A 17,855-nucleotide genomic window follows, 5' to 3' on the forward strand; every position below is an offset into this window, starting at 1 on the left:
CTTCAGCAGGGACAGGGAAGATGGTTAAAATTGATTGGAAGATGGATGGAGCCAAATACAGGACCATTCTGGAAGAAAACCTGATGGAGTCTGCAAAAGACCTGAGACTGGGACGGAGATTTGTCTTCCAACAAGACAATGATGCAAAACATAAAGCAAAATCTACAATGGAATGGTTCACAAATAAACAGATCCATGAGTTAGAATGGCCAAGTCAAAGTCCAGACCTGAATCCAATCGAGAATCTGTGGAAAGAACTGAAAACTGCTGTTCACAAACGCTCTCCATCCAACCTCACTGAGCTCCAGCTGTTCACAAGCGCTCTCCATCCAACCTCACTGAGCTCCAGCTGTTCACAAACGCTCTCCATCCAACCTCACTGAGCTCCAGCTGTTCACAAACGCTCTCCATCCAACCTCACTAAGCTCCAGCTGTTCCCAAACGCTCTCCATCCAACCTAAACTGAGCTCCAGCTGTTCACAAACGCTCTCCATCCAACCTCACTGAGCTCCAGCTGTTCACAAACGCTCTCCATCCAACCTAAACTGAGCTCCAGCTGTTCACAAACGCTCTCCATCCAACCTAAACTGAGCTCCAGCTGTTCACAAACGCTCTCCATCCAACCTCACTGAGCTCCAGCTGTTCATAAACGCTCCCCATCCAACCTAAACTGAGCTCCAGCTGTTCACAAACGCTCTCCATCCAACCTCACTGAGCTCCAGCTATTTTGCAAGGAGGAATGGGCAAAAATTTCAGTCTCTCAATGTGCAAAACTGATAGAGACCTACCCCAAGCAACTTACAGCTGTAATCGCAGCAAAAGGTGGCGCTACAAAGTATTAACTTAAGGGGGCTGAATAATTTTGCATGCCCAATTTTTCAGTTTTTTATTTGTTAAAAAAAGTTTGAAATATCCAATAAATTTCGTTCCACTTCATGATTGTGTCCCACTTGTTGTTGATTCTTCACAAAAAATTACAGTTTTATATCTTTGTGTTTGAAGCCCGAAATGTGGCAAAAGGTCGAAAAGTTCAAGGGGGCAGAATACTTTCACTATGTACTGTACATATATAAACACACGGATACTAGGAAGAAAGTCCTGATATGGTAGTACACTCTATGTCTGTTCAATAATGAGGCTACAGAGTAGAAAGTTGATCAAGTAAGAAGGACATATATAAAGCGATATAGATTTCTTATAAGGGCTAAAACAGCTCCCAAACTATAGTACCAGAAAGACCAGCAAGGCTCAAATGAAAGTAAAGTGCAATAGTGCAACCAGGTAATAGATTTTCTAGTTTGCAAACACAACCTGGAGGGAATAAGTAGAAGGAAATGTAGCAGCAGACTGGTGCAGTGATCAGGACTCACACTACACCCGACCTCCAACGTGTTTCACCGGGAGAGGCTTTATCACTTCTGGATAAAGCCTCTCCCGGCAAAATGTGTCGGTCTTTCTGGTACTATAGTTTGGGAGCTGTTTTAGCCCTTATAAGGAATTTATACTGGCACTATAGCACTTTTATATATATGTTCTTCTTACTTGATCACCTTTCTACTCTGTAGCCTCATTATTGAACAGACATAGAGTGTACTACCATATCAGGACTTTCATCCCAGTATCCCTGTGTTTATATATGTATTTTATTTTTTCCATTCTTTGTGCGATCCTTTATATGTGTTTTTAAAGCTTTTTTTTTTTATATATGAATAAAGATTTATTGATCAATTCTACATTGTCCCTTGTCTGGAGGTTTTTTTTTTTTGGTGCGTTTGCACAGTTGTAGGTGTATATATTATATATATATATATATATATATATATATATATATATATATATATAGTGTTTTAAACAAACCTCCATTACATATATTCAATATTGGAGCCTGTATATGGGATGGGTCCAATAGGTTGATTGATAATATACTCTCATTATATACGGTAATATATGGCTATTTACTTGCATGGAAAAATCCTATCTGCCCATTAGTCCAAGATTTATTAGACTGAGATTAATCCCTGACCACTATATAAGATGCGGGGCACCACTTGACACGGCTGGTGGCTCATGTCATGTTTGGTTACTGTGACCGGATTGCCATCCTGTGAGTCCCCCATCTAGAAGTGCGTCCGCGCCCTCCGCTGTACGGGTGGTGCTTTTGGCAGCCGCCGACACACATACTCCACTGAGCTTCTCCGAGGGCAGCCGTCGGGGTACCGCCCCACTGATTCTCCTTTTTTCTTCCTGTATGACACCTCCTCTGTGCAAAACTTAATGTAATATAAGTATATACGTATAAATGTTTTCAAGACATGTATTTTATATGATGTTTTAATATGTTCTCTTTGTTTATTCTCTGATTTGTGTGAACATCGCAAAGTTGTATTAGCGGAACAGCTCCCATAATTGCCTCTTTCGCAGGCTTCCTACCTATAAATAAGATCATTGGACCTTTGCCTCACATTACCTGACGAAGAGGGGGTCCCACCCTCTCGAAACGCGTGGTCTGATACCTGTATGTTTATTTTATTCTTTTGTCAAATAAAGCCAGTGATTGTTTAATACTCTTTGGTCCGTTCCGGTTATTAATAACTATCTTAGCTTGATGGGACCTGACAGGAGAGCATCAGGGAGGCAGCATCTTTCTACACCCCTGGAAGAGGACATAATACTTCAGTTTGCACAGTACCTGTTTAAAAGGACCAAGCTTGACTGCTCAGCTGCACTCCATATTGGTCACTATTAAAGGGGTATTCCGGCTTTATACATCTTATCCCCTATCCAAAGGATAGGGGATAAGATGTATGATCGCAGGGGTCCCGTGCACACTCCCATAGACATGAATGGAGGGGGCGTGGCGTGGTGTCACTTTAGGGCGTGGCCGTGATGTCATGTCCCCATCTCGGAAGCAGCGCCCAACTCAGAATGCCGGGGGCTGCAGAGATCGCTTGGGTCCCCAAAGGCAGGACCCCTGCGATCATACATCTCATCCTCTATCCTTTGGATAGAGGATAAGATGTATAAAGCCGGAATACCCTTTTAATGACAGAAGTCATCATACAGTGTTGCGCTCGGACTGCAACGCTATAAGGTGAGCACACTTTCATTACTAGTGTTCACACATCCTACTGGGGTTAACTAGACATAGCTGTTCTTTTTGTTCTGTTTTTTCCTTTTTCTGCAGATCTCCAGAACAGGGCCCCGAATCTCTCACATGAATGGCACAGTAGGTTGCGCATGTGTGGCAACTCCATTCATTGTCTTTGGCAGGGTCCCCCAACCAGGGTACCTCCAGCCTTTGGCTGTCAGGGAATGCAGGGAGTTGTAGTTTGCAACACCTGGAGGCACCCTAATGGGGAAACACTGGTCTATGGAGTTGCCAAAGATAGTAAAAGATAGTACCTCTCCAGATAATGAAAGCAGTGGCATCACACATGTGCGATGCACACCTGTATTCATAAGAACGACCCATGGTTCCATTCTGGAGATCACACCTCAAGCGATCTGACATTCCCCCTCTATCCTGTAGACAATGTATAAGTGAATTTAACTCAGAATACCCCTTTAGGGTACGTTCACACGAGCGGATTTACAGCAGATTTTACGCTGTGGATCCGCTGGTGAAGGCCCTGCTCTATACTGTCTTTACATGTGCCTGCTCGTAGCGGCAATACGCCGCGATGAGCAAACACCATGCAGCGATGTGCACGGCGTACTTGCACATCGCGGCCACACTCCCTGCTCTGAGCTAGGCTGAGAGCTCCCGCGATGTGTGAGTATACTGCGACTCGCACTGCGCAGTGTGTCTGCTCGTAGCGGCGTATTACTGCTACGAGCAGTCACATGTAAGGACCGCATAGAGAGGGCCTTCACCAGCGGATCTGCAGCGAAATATGCTGCAAAAATCCGCTCGTGTGAACGTACCCTTAAGGTGGTTTTGTGATCTTATAAGCCAATGGCACATCCATTTACCCCTACCAACGCTAAGAAAATTTACAAGGGAACAGAATGCTAAACCCACACTGCATTCCCTTCATTTTCAGGATTAAAGGGAGTCCCCGCTTTAGGAATATCAGATAAAATGAAGGAGAATAAGATCAGTGGGGGTACGTGGCAAAGAGTGTGATAAAGTATTACACAATGGGCTGTCTGTGTAATCTGAGATTACGCTGGGTTCCTTCTCGTCTAATGAGCTAAAAGGATAATAAACAGGAACACACCTCTTATAAACTTACATTTTCAGAAACACAGGGTCCTTTGGCATTCAGAGATACACACGGTCCAATTGCACCGGAAATCTTGATTTCTCTTGAAGTCTTCATAAGAAAGAAAGAAAGGGGGGGGGGGGAAATTAAGGAAAAATGTCTTTAAATGGGCATTGTCAGATCCAAGAACTTTTTATATGTTGTTATTGGTGAAAATTAAAGACCTTTTGTAATATGGTTGTAGTGCTGGGCGGTATACCGGTTCATACCAAATACCGGTGTGTTTGTTCTTTAGGATATCAATTTTTCATATACCACAATACCGGTCGGTCCACATCGGGGAACTAATCATATGTTACCCCCGGGCGCTGCTCTGCTTCTCCTCCTGTAAGCGCTGCACGTCCTCCCCACATCGGAAAATTAATGATTTGTGAGCCGCGGGCGAAGGACTTCTGTTCCGATCGGAGAACGGAAGCTGTCACCTCCCCCTGTAAGCGCTGAAAGCCAGTGAGCCGCGGGCGCAGGGATTCTGTTCTGATCAGAAGGGACGGGGATCACAAGCTCAGCAGCGCCCGTGGCTCACTGGCTTCCAGCGCTTGCAGGGGTAGGCGACAGCTTCTGTTCTCCAATCAGAACAGAAGTCCTGTGCCTCACAAATTATTCATTTCCCGATGTGGGGAGGATGTGCAGGGCTCACAGGAGGAGGAGCAGAGCATCGTCCGTGGGTAACATATGATTAGTTCCCCGAAGTGGGGACAGAGCGCTGTGGCTGATAATTCATTTGGTTGTGGGGGGCCAGTGCCCGCGGGTCATATATGAGTATTTCCCCAGTGCCTGTGGCTGATAACTCATTTGAGGGGGGGTAAACGAGTGGAAAAAAAATACTGTTAAATACCCTGAAACCGCCATAATTTAGAAAAATACTGTGATATACATTTTGGTTATACCGCCCAGCACTATGTGGTTGTTTAAAAAATGTTTAATATTTAATAAAAAAAAAAAAAATCCCACCACTACCTACTGGGACACTAACCAGTCCTGCAGCAGCATCAGGTTTGTCCATGAGTCACAGACAAGAGATGAGTCATGGACAAGGCTGCATGAGCTGACACACTAATCCCCTCCCACCACCACAAGGGAGGGACACGCCCCCTTCCCACAACACCAATCCCCTCCCACCACCTCAAGGGAGGAACACGCCCTCTTCCCCTGAAAGGATTTATAACATTGAGAGCTAATAAAGAGAGTGATTTTTTAAATAATAAATATAGATAATACAGGTAAAAAAATTACATGTACATGGTCAGGATTGGGTACTGAGTGACATATTTTCTTTTTTACGGGATCAGAAAGGTACATTTTAAAAAAACTAGAAAAACATTTTTTTGCTAAAAATCCTCTTAGGGCTGTCTGGTCATGCTGGGAGTAGTACATCCCCTTATTCTGATTGAAATGAACATGTACACTCAGCCAAGCGTGCATGTATTTTGACTAATATAGGAATATTGTTTGGTATATATTTACCTTGATTTCCAGAGTACCACCAAACCCCAACTTGAAGTTTCCCTGTGTATCCTTAATAAAAACCCTCTGAAATGTTTGTTTGAAGAGAGAAGTGTTAAAAGAGTCTCCCATTACCATGAATCCCCTGTAATAAAAAAGAAAAAAAAACAATGGTAGCATAAAAAAAAGTTACACAGTTCTAATAAGAAAAACCAATAAATGGAACAACACAGATCTATAAGAAAGGATGTTCTTTAGATGTTATTTAGTGGGGAATGCATTTCCTAAAATATAAATGTCAGGAGCAACCACGGGTCCTTAGCCGACAGCTATCCCGCCAAACTCCTCCATTCATATACTTGCACAGCTTGGCCGAGTGTGCACATAATCTCCATGTAAGAGGGGAATAATCCGCCACCAGACACCTCATGCAGCAGCTTATCTGACAAAGGGCCGGACATGTTGATCTCCATTACCAACATTATTACAACATTACAACAGTGTCTCCCATCCAGGGTGCCTCCAACTGTTGCAAAACTACAACTCCCAGTGTGCACAGACAGCATTCAGCTGTCTAGGAATGCTGGGAGTTGTAGTTTTGCAGCAGCTGAAGGCACCCTGGTGAGGAAACAATAATCTTATCTATTCTATGCAAACTATTTAAGGACCAGAAGTTTTTCCGTTTTTGCACTTTCATTTTTTCCTCCTTACCTTTCAAAAATCATAATTCTTTCAATTTTTCACCTAAAAATACATATGATGGCAATTTTTTTGCGCCACCAATTCTACTTTGCAGTGACATCAATCATTTTACCCAAAAATGTACAACAAAACGGAGAAAAAAATCATTGTGCAACAAAATTGAAGAAAAAACACCATTTTGTAACTTTTGGGGGCTTCTGTTTCTATGCAGTATACTTTTCAGTAAATTTACACCTTCTCTTTATTCTGTAGGTCCATACGATTAAAATGATACCCAACTTATATAGGTTTGATTTTGTTTTACTTCTGGAAAAAATCATAACTATATGCAGGAAAATCTATATGTTAAAAATTGTCATCTTCTGACCCCAATAACTTCTTTATTTTTCCGCGTATGGGGCGGTATGAGGGCTCATTTTTTGCACAGTGATCTGAAGTTTTTAGCGGTATAATTTTTGTATTGATCGGACTTTGTGATCGCTTTTTATTCATTTTTTTCATGATATAAAACGTGACCAAAAATACACTATTTTGGACTTTTGTTTTTCTTTGCGCGTATAGTGGGGGTGTCGGACAGGTGCAAAGGTAGGAACGCCGAGGGCCTCAGCGTGCAGGTAACAGCTGTGTCGTACTTCCGTACTTCGTCAGACCATGGTCTGATGAAGTACAACACAGCTGTTACCTGCACGCTGAGGCCCTCGGCGTTCCTGCCTTTGCACCTGTCCGACACCGCCACTATGTTCATTGAATAAAGGACTTTTGAAGCTACCATCCTGGGTGAGTGCCGTCCTCTTTTCTTACTACTTGGATTATTGGATATACTTGCTTTATCTGGACTGAGCACCATATGGAATAGTTGTGGCTTCTGATAGCCACCTGGCAACTTTTTCAATTGCCGCATACACAGCAGTGCCGGTTTTCTGTATCTATAGCCTGCAGATTTGTAAATTAATTCTATTTACAAATCTTAAGTCTTCCAGTACTATTCAGCTGCTTTATGCTCCACAGGAGGTTCTTTTCTTTTTGAATTTCTTTTCAGTCTGACCACAGTGTTCTCTGCTGACACATATGTCCAGATCAGGGGAGGTTTGCTATGGGGATTTGCTCCTACTCTGGACAGTTCCTAAAATGGACAGAGGTATCAGCAGAAAGCACTGTGGTCAGACGGAAAGGAAATTAAAAAAAAAAAGAACTTCCTGTGGTGCATACAGCAGTTGATAAGTACTGGAAGGATTAAGATTTTTAAATAGAAGTCATTTACAAATCTGTTTAACTTTCTGGCACCAGTTGATTTAGAAAAAAATGTTCTCCAGTGGAGTACCCCTTTAAAGAGCTTAAAGTTGTTTAACGGAGATATATCATGAGGAAAAACTAGGAGATAAAGTTTTAGATCACGGAGGGTCCGACCGCTGGAACCCCCCACGATCTCCTGTACGGGGCCCGACTCTCCTTGGAAGCGGCACATGACGACCCCAGCATGAAGTGGGGGCCGCCAAGTCCCCTCCATATATCTCTATAAGACAGACGTTCACCTATCTTTGGCACTCCCATACAGATATATGGAGGGAGTGTAGCGGCACACGCTTCGTGCGAAGGTCGTTATGCGCTGCTTCCGGGAAGAGCCAGGGACCCGTACAAGAGATCACTGGGGGTCCCAGCAGTCGGACCGGCTGCGAACTAAAACTTATCCCTTACCCTTTGGATAGGGGATACGTTTTTCCCCATGGTACTTCTTTAACCCCTTAAGGACACATGACGTACTGGAACGTCATGTGTCCACTCCCGATCTATAACGCGGGGCCACGGCGTGGCCCCGCGTCATAGCGGGTCGGGCCCGGCCTCTAACAACGGCCGGGACCCGTGGCTAATAGCGCGCGGCATTGATCGCTGTGCCGCGCGCTATTAACCCTTTAGACGCGGCGTTCAAAGTTGAACGCCGCGTCTAAAGTGAAACCGAAAGCATCCCGGCTAGCTCAGTGGGCTGTTCGGGATAGCCGCGGTGAAATCGCGGCATCCCGAACAGCTGACAGGACAGCGGGAGGGCCCTTACCTGCCTCCTCGCTGTCCGATCGCCGAATGACTGCTCAGTGCCTGAGATCCAGGCATGAGCAGTCATCCGGCAGAATCGTTGATCACTGGTTTCTTATGAGAAACCAGTGATCAACATAGAAGATCAGTGTGTGCAGTGTTATAGGTCCCTATGGGACCTATAACACTGCAAAAAAAAAGTGAAAAAAAAAAGTGAATAAAGATCATTTAACTCCTCCCCTATTAAAAGTTTGAATCACCCCCCTTTTCCAATAAAAAAAAAAACACAGTGTAAATAAAAATAAAAATAAACATATGTGGTATCACCGCGTGCGGAAATGTCCGAATTATAAAAATATATCATTAATTAAACCGCTCGGTCAATGGCGTACGCGCAAAAAAATTCCAAAGTCCAAAATAGTGCATTTTTGGTCACTTTTTATATCATTTAAAAATGAATAAAAAGTGATCAATAAGTCCTATCAATGCAAAAATGGTACCGTTAAAAACTTCAGATCACGGCGCAAAAAATGAGCCCTCATACCGCCCCATACACGGAAAAATAAAAAAGTTATAGGGGTCAGAAGATGACAATTTTAAACGTATTAATTTTCCTGCATGTAGTTATGATTTTTTCCAGAAGTCCGACAAAATCAAACCTATATAAGTAGGGTATCATTTTAATCGTATGGACCTACAGAATACATATCAGGTGTCATTTTTACCGAAAAATGTACTACGTAGAAACGGAAGCCCCCAAAAGTTACAAAACAGCGTTTTTTTTTTCAATTTTGTCGCACAATGATTTTTTTTCCCGCTTCACCATAGATTTTTGGGCAAAATGACTGACGTCATTACAAAGTAGAATTGGTGGCGCAAAAAATAAGCCATCATATGGATTTTTAGGTGTAAATTTGAAAGAGTTATGATTTTTTAAAGGCAAGGAGCAAAAAACGAAAATGCAAAAACGGAAAAACCTCCGGTCCTTAAGGGGTTAAGAATATGAAATAAGTCTGGGTTTATCCCTATATAGTTCTTCTCCGTCATTACAGCAGAACAATGAGAAAAAAACAGCGCCTGTAGATTCGTTGGCTGTCAGACACAAAGGCAGCCGGCAGAGCCACCCCCCATTGACTTTAATGGGGTTCTTGAGGTAACCACTATGGCGTTGGCCATTTTGTCTGGTATTTGTGGCATAACCTGCGACAGTGGCACCGAACGGAGCCTCCAGGACAGGTGTGAAGACAATCTAAGATGTAATACAACAGTGCGGTAACTTGACTGTGTCACTTTTATTCACTGAATTACATGTCTTTCTTACCCAGTATAGTTTGGACAACATTTCATTTCCAAAAGTCCGCTCTGATCCAGTGCACAAGCATAGATGTCAATCACATGACCAGAAGCAGCTGCCCGGTTTGCCAGAGCTTCAAAATGCTGCCAAATAAAATAAATTACATTAAATCACAGCTAATAAAAACTAAATTGCATAATATCTGCAAAGCTAGAAAAGGTAATAATAAAGTTTATGAAATAATACAATGAAGAAATAAACAATTAGGATGTAGACATTGTAGACAAAAGTAGGATTTTTGTAACTCTTTGTAAAGTAATAGTTACTGAGGTATACAGAACCGCATATATACAGTATTTTATGTCACTAGGACAGTTCTCCTATGCATATCCATTGCCCTACAAACACTGGCAATAATGCAATAAACTGACAATACATTAAAAGGGCAATTATGGCACATTTCTCGTCAGGTACGTCTTTTGTTTAATAATCTTTATTTTTAGTATGGCCCTGAGAACCCGGACCATATTATTGACAAACACTGCCCCCTAGAGGTAGATGAATAATAATGGTTTTAACAATTTACCTAATTATATTTTCTATTTAAACATGACATTTCCAAGTTTACAGATACATTTTGCATCATTAAAAGAAGTCCCGCTTAGAAAAATGTGTGAGAGATGAGTGATCCCTTGTATGGTGCTACGGCTCTCCTCGCTCATGGAGTGGGGGTCCGTGTGTGCCCTCCATGCATCTCTATGGGAGAGCCAAAGATACACGAGCACCAAGAGATGATGGGGGGTTCCAGCGGTCCAAACCCCCCCAAACCCCTACATTCTCCAACATAAGACTTTAATCCCTCCAGGACACAGGATCTGTAGAGAAAAGAAAAGAAAGGACCGACGGACGGCGCCTCGTGTATTTACCCTCAATAGATCGGGTGGTGGGTGGGGGGGGCAACCCCACGGGGCTTATAGATGGCCGCTCACCTTGAGATCTATGCAAAAAAGCATATCGCCCTGATGTCCTGGTACCGAAGGACAAAAGAAATCATTCAGCAGGAACCCTGTGCAAACCCCTGGGGGGGGGGGGGGGGTTCCTGAGACCCCCCCCCATGTCAGCAATCAGATCGGCGATTTGCAGCAATTACGGGTTAATCGGGTCCCCGGTGACCTGGAAAAAAAAAGGTGATAGGTGCAGTCTCGGACTGCACCTATCACCCTTTAGCAATGGTGCCATCTCACGATTGCCCGGTAACGGCCGATGAATCAGAACTCCTGCTGTGGGGGTGTCCCTAACGGCACCCGCTCCGCCCCTATTCCGGAGGGTGAGAGCGGGTGCTGGGAGTCTGTACGTGGCGTGGGGGCCCCCGATCCCCACCATCGTGGTGGGATCGGGCCCCAGGAGCGAGTCAGCGATGGCAGCAGGCAGGCAGACAGAGCGCAGCAGCAGGAGGTAAGGCTGGCCTCCTGCAGTTGCTTAGCAACAACTCCCAGCATGCACAAAAGGGTATGCTGGGAGTTGTTGTGATGCAATAGCAGAAGGCACAACAACAACTTCCAGCATGCCCTTTGGTAGTTTGTGCATGCTGGGGGTTATGCAACAGATGGAGGCACATATTTTTCTATGAAAAAGTGTGCCTCCAGATGTTGCATAACTGCAACTCCCAGCATGCACGGACAGCCAAAGGGCATGCTGAGAATTTTAGTAGTGTGCCTCCAGCTGTTGCATAACCAGTTTTGCAACCAGAATGCCTCCAGGGTACATTCACACGGGTGGGGGTTTACGGTGAGTTTCTCGCTGGAAGTTTGAGATGCAGCAAATTTTCCCCTGCTGCTCAAACTCCCAGCGGGAAACTCGCTGTGAATCCCCGCCCTTGTGAATGTGCCCTAAAAACAATACACTACACAAAAAAAAAGGGTAAAACACTACATATACACATACCCCTACACAGTTACCCCCCCCCCCCCCCAATAAAAATGAAAAATGTCTGTTAAAACACTGTTTCCAAAACGAAGCCTCCAGTTGTTGCAGAACAACAACTCCCAGTATTGCCGGACAGCCATTGACTGACCAGGCATGCTGGGAGTTTTTCAACAGCTGGAGGCACCCTGTTTGGGAAACACTGCTGTAGGGTAATTTTGGTATAGGAGGCAAGTGTAATTCTTGCTTCCGGGTCCGTCCCTATGCAAATCCCTAATTGAGGCCTCAAATGCGCATGGCGCTCTATCACTTTGGAGCCCTGTCGTATTTCAAGGCAACAGTTTAGTGCCACATATGGGGTATTTCCGTACTCGGGAGAAATTGCCCAACAAATTTTGGGGGGTAAAGTTTGGGTCCATACCAGCATGTTATTGTAAAAATTTAATTTTTTACACTAACATTCTGGTGTTGCCCCATACTTTTCATTTTCAGAAGAGGTAAAAGGAAAATACCCATTATGTGGGTAACGCTAAAAAATACCCACATGTGACCCTATTTTGGAAACTACACACCTCACGGAACATAACAAGGGGTATAGTGAGCCTTAACACCCGACAGGTGTTTGACGAATTTTCGTTAAAGCTGGATGTGAAAATGAAAAAAAAAAATTTCTTTCACTAAGATGCTGGTGTTACTCTAAATTTTTTATTTTCACAAGGGAAAATAGGGGGAAAAAAGCCCCACAAACTTTGTAACCCCATCTCTTCTGAGTGGGAAAATAGGAAAAAAGCCCAACAAACTTTGTAACCCCATCTCTTCTGAGTGGGAAAATAGGGGAAAAAAAGCCCCACAAACTTTGTAACCCCATCTCTTCTGAGTGGGAAAATAGGAAAAAAGCCCAACAAACTTTGTAACCCCATCTCTTCTGAGTGGGAAAATAGGAAAAAAGCCCAACAAACTTTGTAACCCCATCTCTTCTGAGTATGGAAATATGTGGATGTAAAGTGCTCTGCGGGCGAACTACAATGCTCAGAAGAGGAGCGCCATTGGGCTTTTGGAGATAGAATGAGTCTGGAATTGAAGGCCATGTGTGTTTACAAAGCCCCCATAGTGCCAGAACAATGGACCCCCCCCCCCCCCCACATGTGAACCCATTTTGGAAACTACACCCCTCACGGAATTACAGGAATTTTTTATTTATTTGACTATGCTACAGGGGCTGTAAAGTTAGTGTAGCCATAATATAGTGTCTGTACCTGTGTTTGACAGATGGTCTCACAATGTCCTGTATCAGAAGAGGCATGAACTCAAGGGACAGGGACATAATACCCCTTTATAAACTTCATGCAATCTTTTCCCCGATGTTTATTTTTAACAGCATACAAAATGAGTGTTGTCTCAGGTTTTCCAAGGTTGCAGTGCAGCCCGAGACATTACATCACTAGTCAGGTGTTAAACTGTCTGCTTCAATAGGTGGACATTTGGGGGGGATTGGCATTCATTCTCCACAGGGCTGCGGCTTTACTGTAATGGATAAGGAGGCTGATGTGTGGGGGATAGAAAGTCACCTCACACTTACAAACAAGAGATCCTGGGACTTGTAGTTGGAGGGTGAGAACTACAACAGGAAATTCCCAAAAAGAAATAAGCAGCATTATAGTGGACTCAGGACACAGAAATTTAGCCCCAAGACAAGCACGGATCCTTCCTAAGCATGTCCATCACTGTCCTGCAGGTAAGTACTAAAATCCCATGGAAAACTTTTTTTTTTTTTTTTTAAATCAACTGGTGCCAGAAAGTTAAACAGATTTATAAATGACTTCTATTAAAAAATCTTAATCCTTCCAGAACTTATTAGCTGCTAAATACTACAGAGGACATTCTTTTCTTTTTGAAACACAGTGCTCTCTACTGACATCTCTGTCATTTTAGGAACTGTCCAGAGAAGCAGTTCTTAACTCCTTAACTTCGCAGGACATATATTTACGTCCTCCGCCGGCTCCCGCGATATGCCGTGGGGTCACGCGGTGTCCCCGCGTCATATCGGGTCGGTCCCGGTGGCTATCAACGGCCGGGACCAGCGGCTAATACAGGACATCACCGATCACGGTGATGCCCTGTGTTAACCCTTCAGACACATCTGAAGTGAAAGTATCCCGGCTGCTCAGTCGGGCTGTTCGGGACCGCCGCGGTGAAATCGCGGCGTCCCGAACAGCTTACAGGACACTGGGAGGGCCCTTACCTGCCTCCTCGGTGTCCGATCGACGAATGACTGCTCCGTGCCAGAGATCCAGGCAGGAGCAGTCAAGCGCCGATAACACTGATCACAGGCGTGTTAATACACGCCAGTGATCAGCATGAGAAATCAGTGTGTGCAGTGTTATAGGTCCACTGCAAAAAAAATAATAATGATAAGGTGTCATTTTTACCGAAATATGCATTGCGTAGAAACGGAAGCCCCCAAAAGTTACAAAATGGCATTTTTTCTTCGATTTTGTCGCACAATGATTCTTTTTTTCGTTTCGCTGTAAATTTTTGGGTAAAATGACTAATGTCACTGCAAAGTAGAATTGGTGACGCAAAAAATAAGCCATAATATGGATTTTTAGGTGGAAAATTGAAAGGGTTATGATTTTTAAAAGGTAAGGAGGAAAAAACAAAAGTGCAAAAACTGAAAAACCCTGAGTCCTTAAGGGGTTAAAATGGACAGATGTCAGCAGAGAGCACTGTGCTCATGATGTCAGCAGAGAGCTCTGTGTTCCAAAAAGAAAATAATTCCCTCTGTAGTATTCAGCAGCTAATAAGTACTGGAAGGAATAAGATTTTTTAATAAAAGTAATTTACAAATCTGTTTAACTTTCTGGCACCAGTTGATTTATAAACAAAGCTTTTTACCGGAGTACCCCTTTAAGGTGGATAACCCCTTTAAATTCTCCAGCATAGACACACAAGTCACTTATCAAACAGAAGAATACTCATTCTCCAGAGGAGGGACCATTGTATCATCAGGCATTATAGTTGCTGTATTGATATGTCATATATGCCTCCTAAGGTTGAAATACCCCTTAAAAGGACCAAAACAGAGGTGTTTAGGGGTTGGATACCTGACAGCATTCAGCTAATAAATTGTCCTAAGTAAAGCCAATGCACAGTATTGGAAGTGGATCGGAGCTCGTGTATTCTCACTTCAACTTGTCAATGATCGGGAGGGTTTAAAGGGGTGATCCAGTACTTAAAAACTTATCCTCTATCTACAGTCATAACTAAAACTCACCTTTGTAGCTTTCTTTACGTGTTTTGCATTATCTTTTTCAATATCATGCCAGGAACGAATGGGAGTCTTAAGCTCATCCCCAACTACCATTCCTGGTCCTTGAGAGGCTGGTCCTCCAATGAACATCATAATTCTAGCTCCGGTGTTCGGAAATGTACACTGTAGAATGAAACAGCATTACTTAGAAAGCTTGCCTATATATATATAAAACTCAACGACTCAACGTGTGTGTGTGTGTATGTATGTATGTATGTATGTATGTGTGTGTATGTATATATGTATGTATGTATGTGTGTATGTATATATGTATGTATGTGTGTATGTATATATGTATGTGTGTGTGTATGTATGTGTGTATGTTCCACAAAAACTTTCAAACGGCTAAAGATATTAACATGAAATTTGGCACACATGTTACTTATATGTCAACAAACATAGGATAGGTGATTTAACCCTTACTCACCCCCATTTGCCAGGGGCGGGGTTTATGTTTAAATTTCCATACAAGTCAATGGGAAATATATGTTTCCGCATAACTTCCAAACGGCTGGAGATATTTCCATAATACTTGGTCACATGTTACTTATATGTCCACTTAAAATATAGGATAGTTAATTTAACCCTTAACTACCCCCATTTGTGAGGGTCGGGGTTTTTGATAAAAGTCCCATGCAAATCAATGGGACATGTATGTTCCCATATCATTTCCGTACGGCTGGAGCTATTTCAATACCTGGTACACATATTACGGGTCGGGATATGAGGACGGGATAGGAGGTCGAGGTAGGAGGTCAGGATAGGAGGTCGGGATAGCAGGTCGGGATAGGAGGTCGAGGTAGGAGGTCGAGGTAGGAGGTCGAGGTAGGAGGTCGAGGTAGGAGGTCGAGGTAGGAGGTCGAGGTAGGAGGTCGAGGTAGGAGGTCGAGGTAGGACGACGGGATAGGAGGACGAGATATGAGGACGAGATATGAGGACGAGATATGAGGACGGGATATGAGGACGGGATAGGAGGACGGGATAGGAGGACGGGATAGGAGGACGGGATAGGAGGACGGGATAGGAGGACGGGATAGGAGGACGGGATAGGAGGACGGGATAGGAGGACGGGATAGGAGGACGGGATAGGAGGACGGGATAGGAGGACGGGATAGGAGGACGGGATAGGAGGTCGGGATAGGAGGTCGGGATAGGAGGTCGGGATAGGAGGTCGGGATAGGAGGTCGGGATAGGAGGTCGGGATAGGAGGTCGGGATAGGAGGTCGGGATAGGAGGTCGGGATAGGAGGTCGGGATAGGAGGTCGGGATAGGAGGTCGGGATAGGAGGTCGGGATAGGAGGTCGGGATAGGAGGTCGGGATAGGAGGTCGGGATAGGAGGACGGGATAGGAGGACGGGATAGGAGGACGGGATAGGAGGACGGGATAGGAGGACGGGATAGGAGGTCGAGATATCAGGACGGGATAGGAGGTAGAGATTGGAGGACAGGATAGGAGGACTGGATAGGAGGACGGGACAGGAGGACGGGACAGGAGGTCGGGACAGGAGGTCGGGACAGGAGGTCGGGACAGGAGGTCGGGACAGGAGGTCGGGACAGGAGGTCGGGACAGGAGGTCGGGACAGGAGGTCGGGACAGGAGGTCGGGACAGGAGGTCGGGACAGGAGGTCGGGACAGGAGGTCGGGACAGGAGGTCGGGACAGGAGGTCGGGACAGGAGGTCGGGACAGGAGGTCGGGACAGGAGGTCGGGACAGGAGGTCGGGACAGGAGGTCGGGACAGGAGGTCGGGATGTGGGGTCGGGATATGACAACAGTATATGAGGACAGTATATGAAGTCAAAAGCTTCCTCCTTTGTTTATTTTCCTCCCCAACAAGGATTAGGAAGGAAAACCGGGCAACGCCGGGTACTCAGCTAGTGTATATATATAAAACTCAATGTGTGTGTGTGTGTGTGTGTATGTTCCAGCATCACTTCCAAACGGCTAAAGATATTAACATGAAACTTGGCACACATGTTACTTATCAACAACAACAAACATAGGATAGGTGGTTTAACCCTTACTCACCCCCATTTGCCAGGGTGGAGTTTTTTGTTTAAAGTCCCATACAAGTCTATGGGAAATATATGTTACTGCAAAACTTCCAAACGGCTTGAGATATTTCCATAATACTTGGTCACATGTTACTTATATGTCCACTTAAAATATAGCATAGTTAATTTAACCCTTAACTACCCCCATTTGTGAGGGTCGGGGTTTTTGTTTAAAGTCCCATGCAAATCTATGGGAAATGTATGGAAATGACAAGATATGAGGATGGGACATAAGGTAAGCAAATGAGGACGGGATATGAGGTCGAGAATGGAGGATGGAATAGGAGGTCGGGATAGGAGGACGGGATATGAGGTCAAGATAGGAGGACGGGGTAGGAGGACGGGGTAGGAGGACGGGGTAGGAGGACGGGGTAGGAGGACGGGGTAGGAGGACGGGGTAGGAGGATGGGGTAGGAGGACGACGAGATATGAGGTCGAGATAAGAGGTTAAGATATCAGGATGGGATATGGGGTTAGGATATGACAACAATATATGAGGATGGGATATGAAGTCAAAAGCTTCCTTCTCTGTTGATTTCCCTTCCAACAAGGATTAGGAAGGAAAAACCAGGCAACGCCGGGTACTCAGTTATTAAATATTTATGATGTCAACTATCACTAAAGTTTATTAACGAATGTTTCTAATAAACAGAACAGATAAAAAAAGGACTTACAATGATGGACTATCCTTGTTTGTTTGATGGTGATAGTATTTTCAAATGTTTTGTAATGATAGGTTCACACTGCTGTTGTACTCTGACCCGTTCAAGGTCCGTTCGGCTCCCATTTTTGCACCAAACGGACCTTGAATGGGTCAGAGCAGAACAGACACCTCCAG

The 17,855-nt window shown here is 44.3% G+C and overlaps 1 protein-coding gene across 2 annotated transcripts in view; it reads right to left on the reverse strand.

The window, feature by feature from the left end:
- Positions 1 to 17,855, reverse strand: part of LOC130295677 (protein transport protein Sec23A) — a 96,296-nt gene that overhangs the window by 56,786 nt on the left and 21,655 nt on the right. For both annotated transcript variants that reach the window (XM_056546676.1, XM_056546674.1), the window contains exons 8-11: positions 14,930 to 15,088; positions 9,760 to 9,875; positions 5,730 to 5,853; positions 4,236 to 4,316 (exon numbers count right to left, since the gene is read on the reverse strand). In XM_056546676.1, coding sequence (XP_056402651.1) covers positions 4,236 to 4,316; positions 5,730 to 5,853; positions 9,760 to 9,875; positions 14,930 to 15,088 — 480 coding nt within the window. The remainder of the gene's footprint in view (positions 1 to 4,235; positions 4,317 to 5,729; positions 5,854 to 9,759; positions 9,876 to 14,929; positions 15,089 to 17,855) is intronic.

The sequence above is a fragment of the Hyla sarda genome, chromosome 11, assembly GCF_029499605.1.
Source record: "Hyla sarda isolate aHylSar1 chromosome 11, aHylSar1.hap1, whole genome shotgun sequence".
NCBI lineage: Eukaryota > Metazoa > Chordata > Amphibia > Anura > Hylidae > Hyla > Hyla sarda.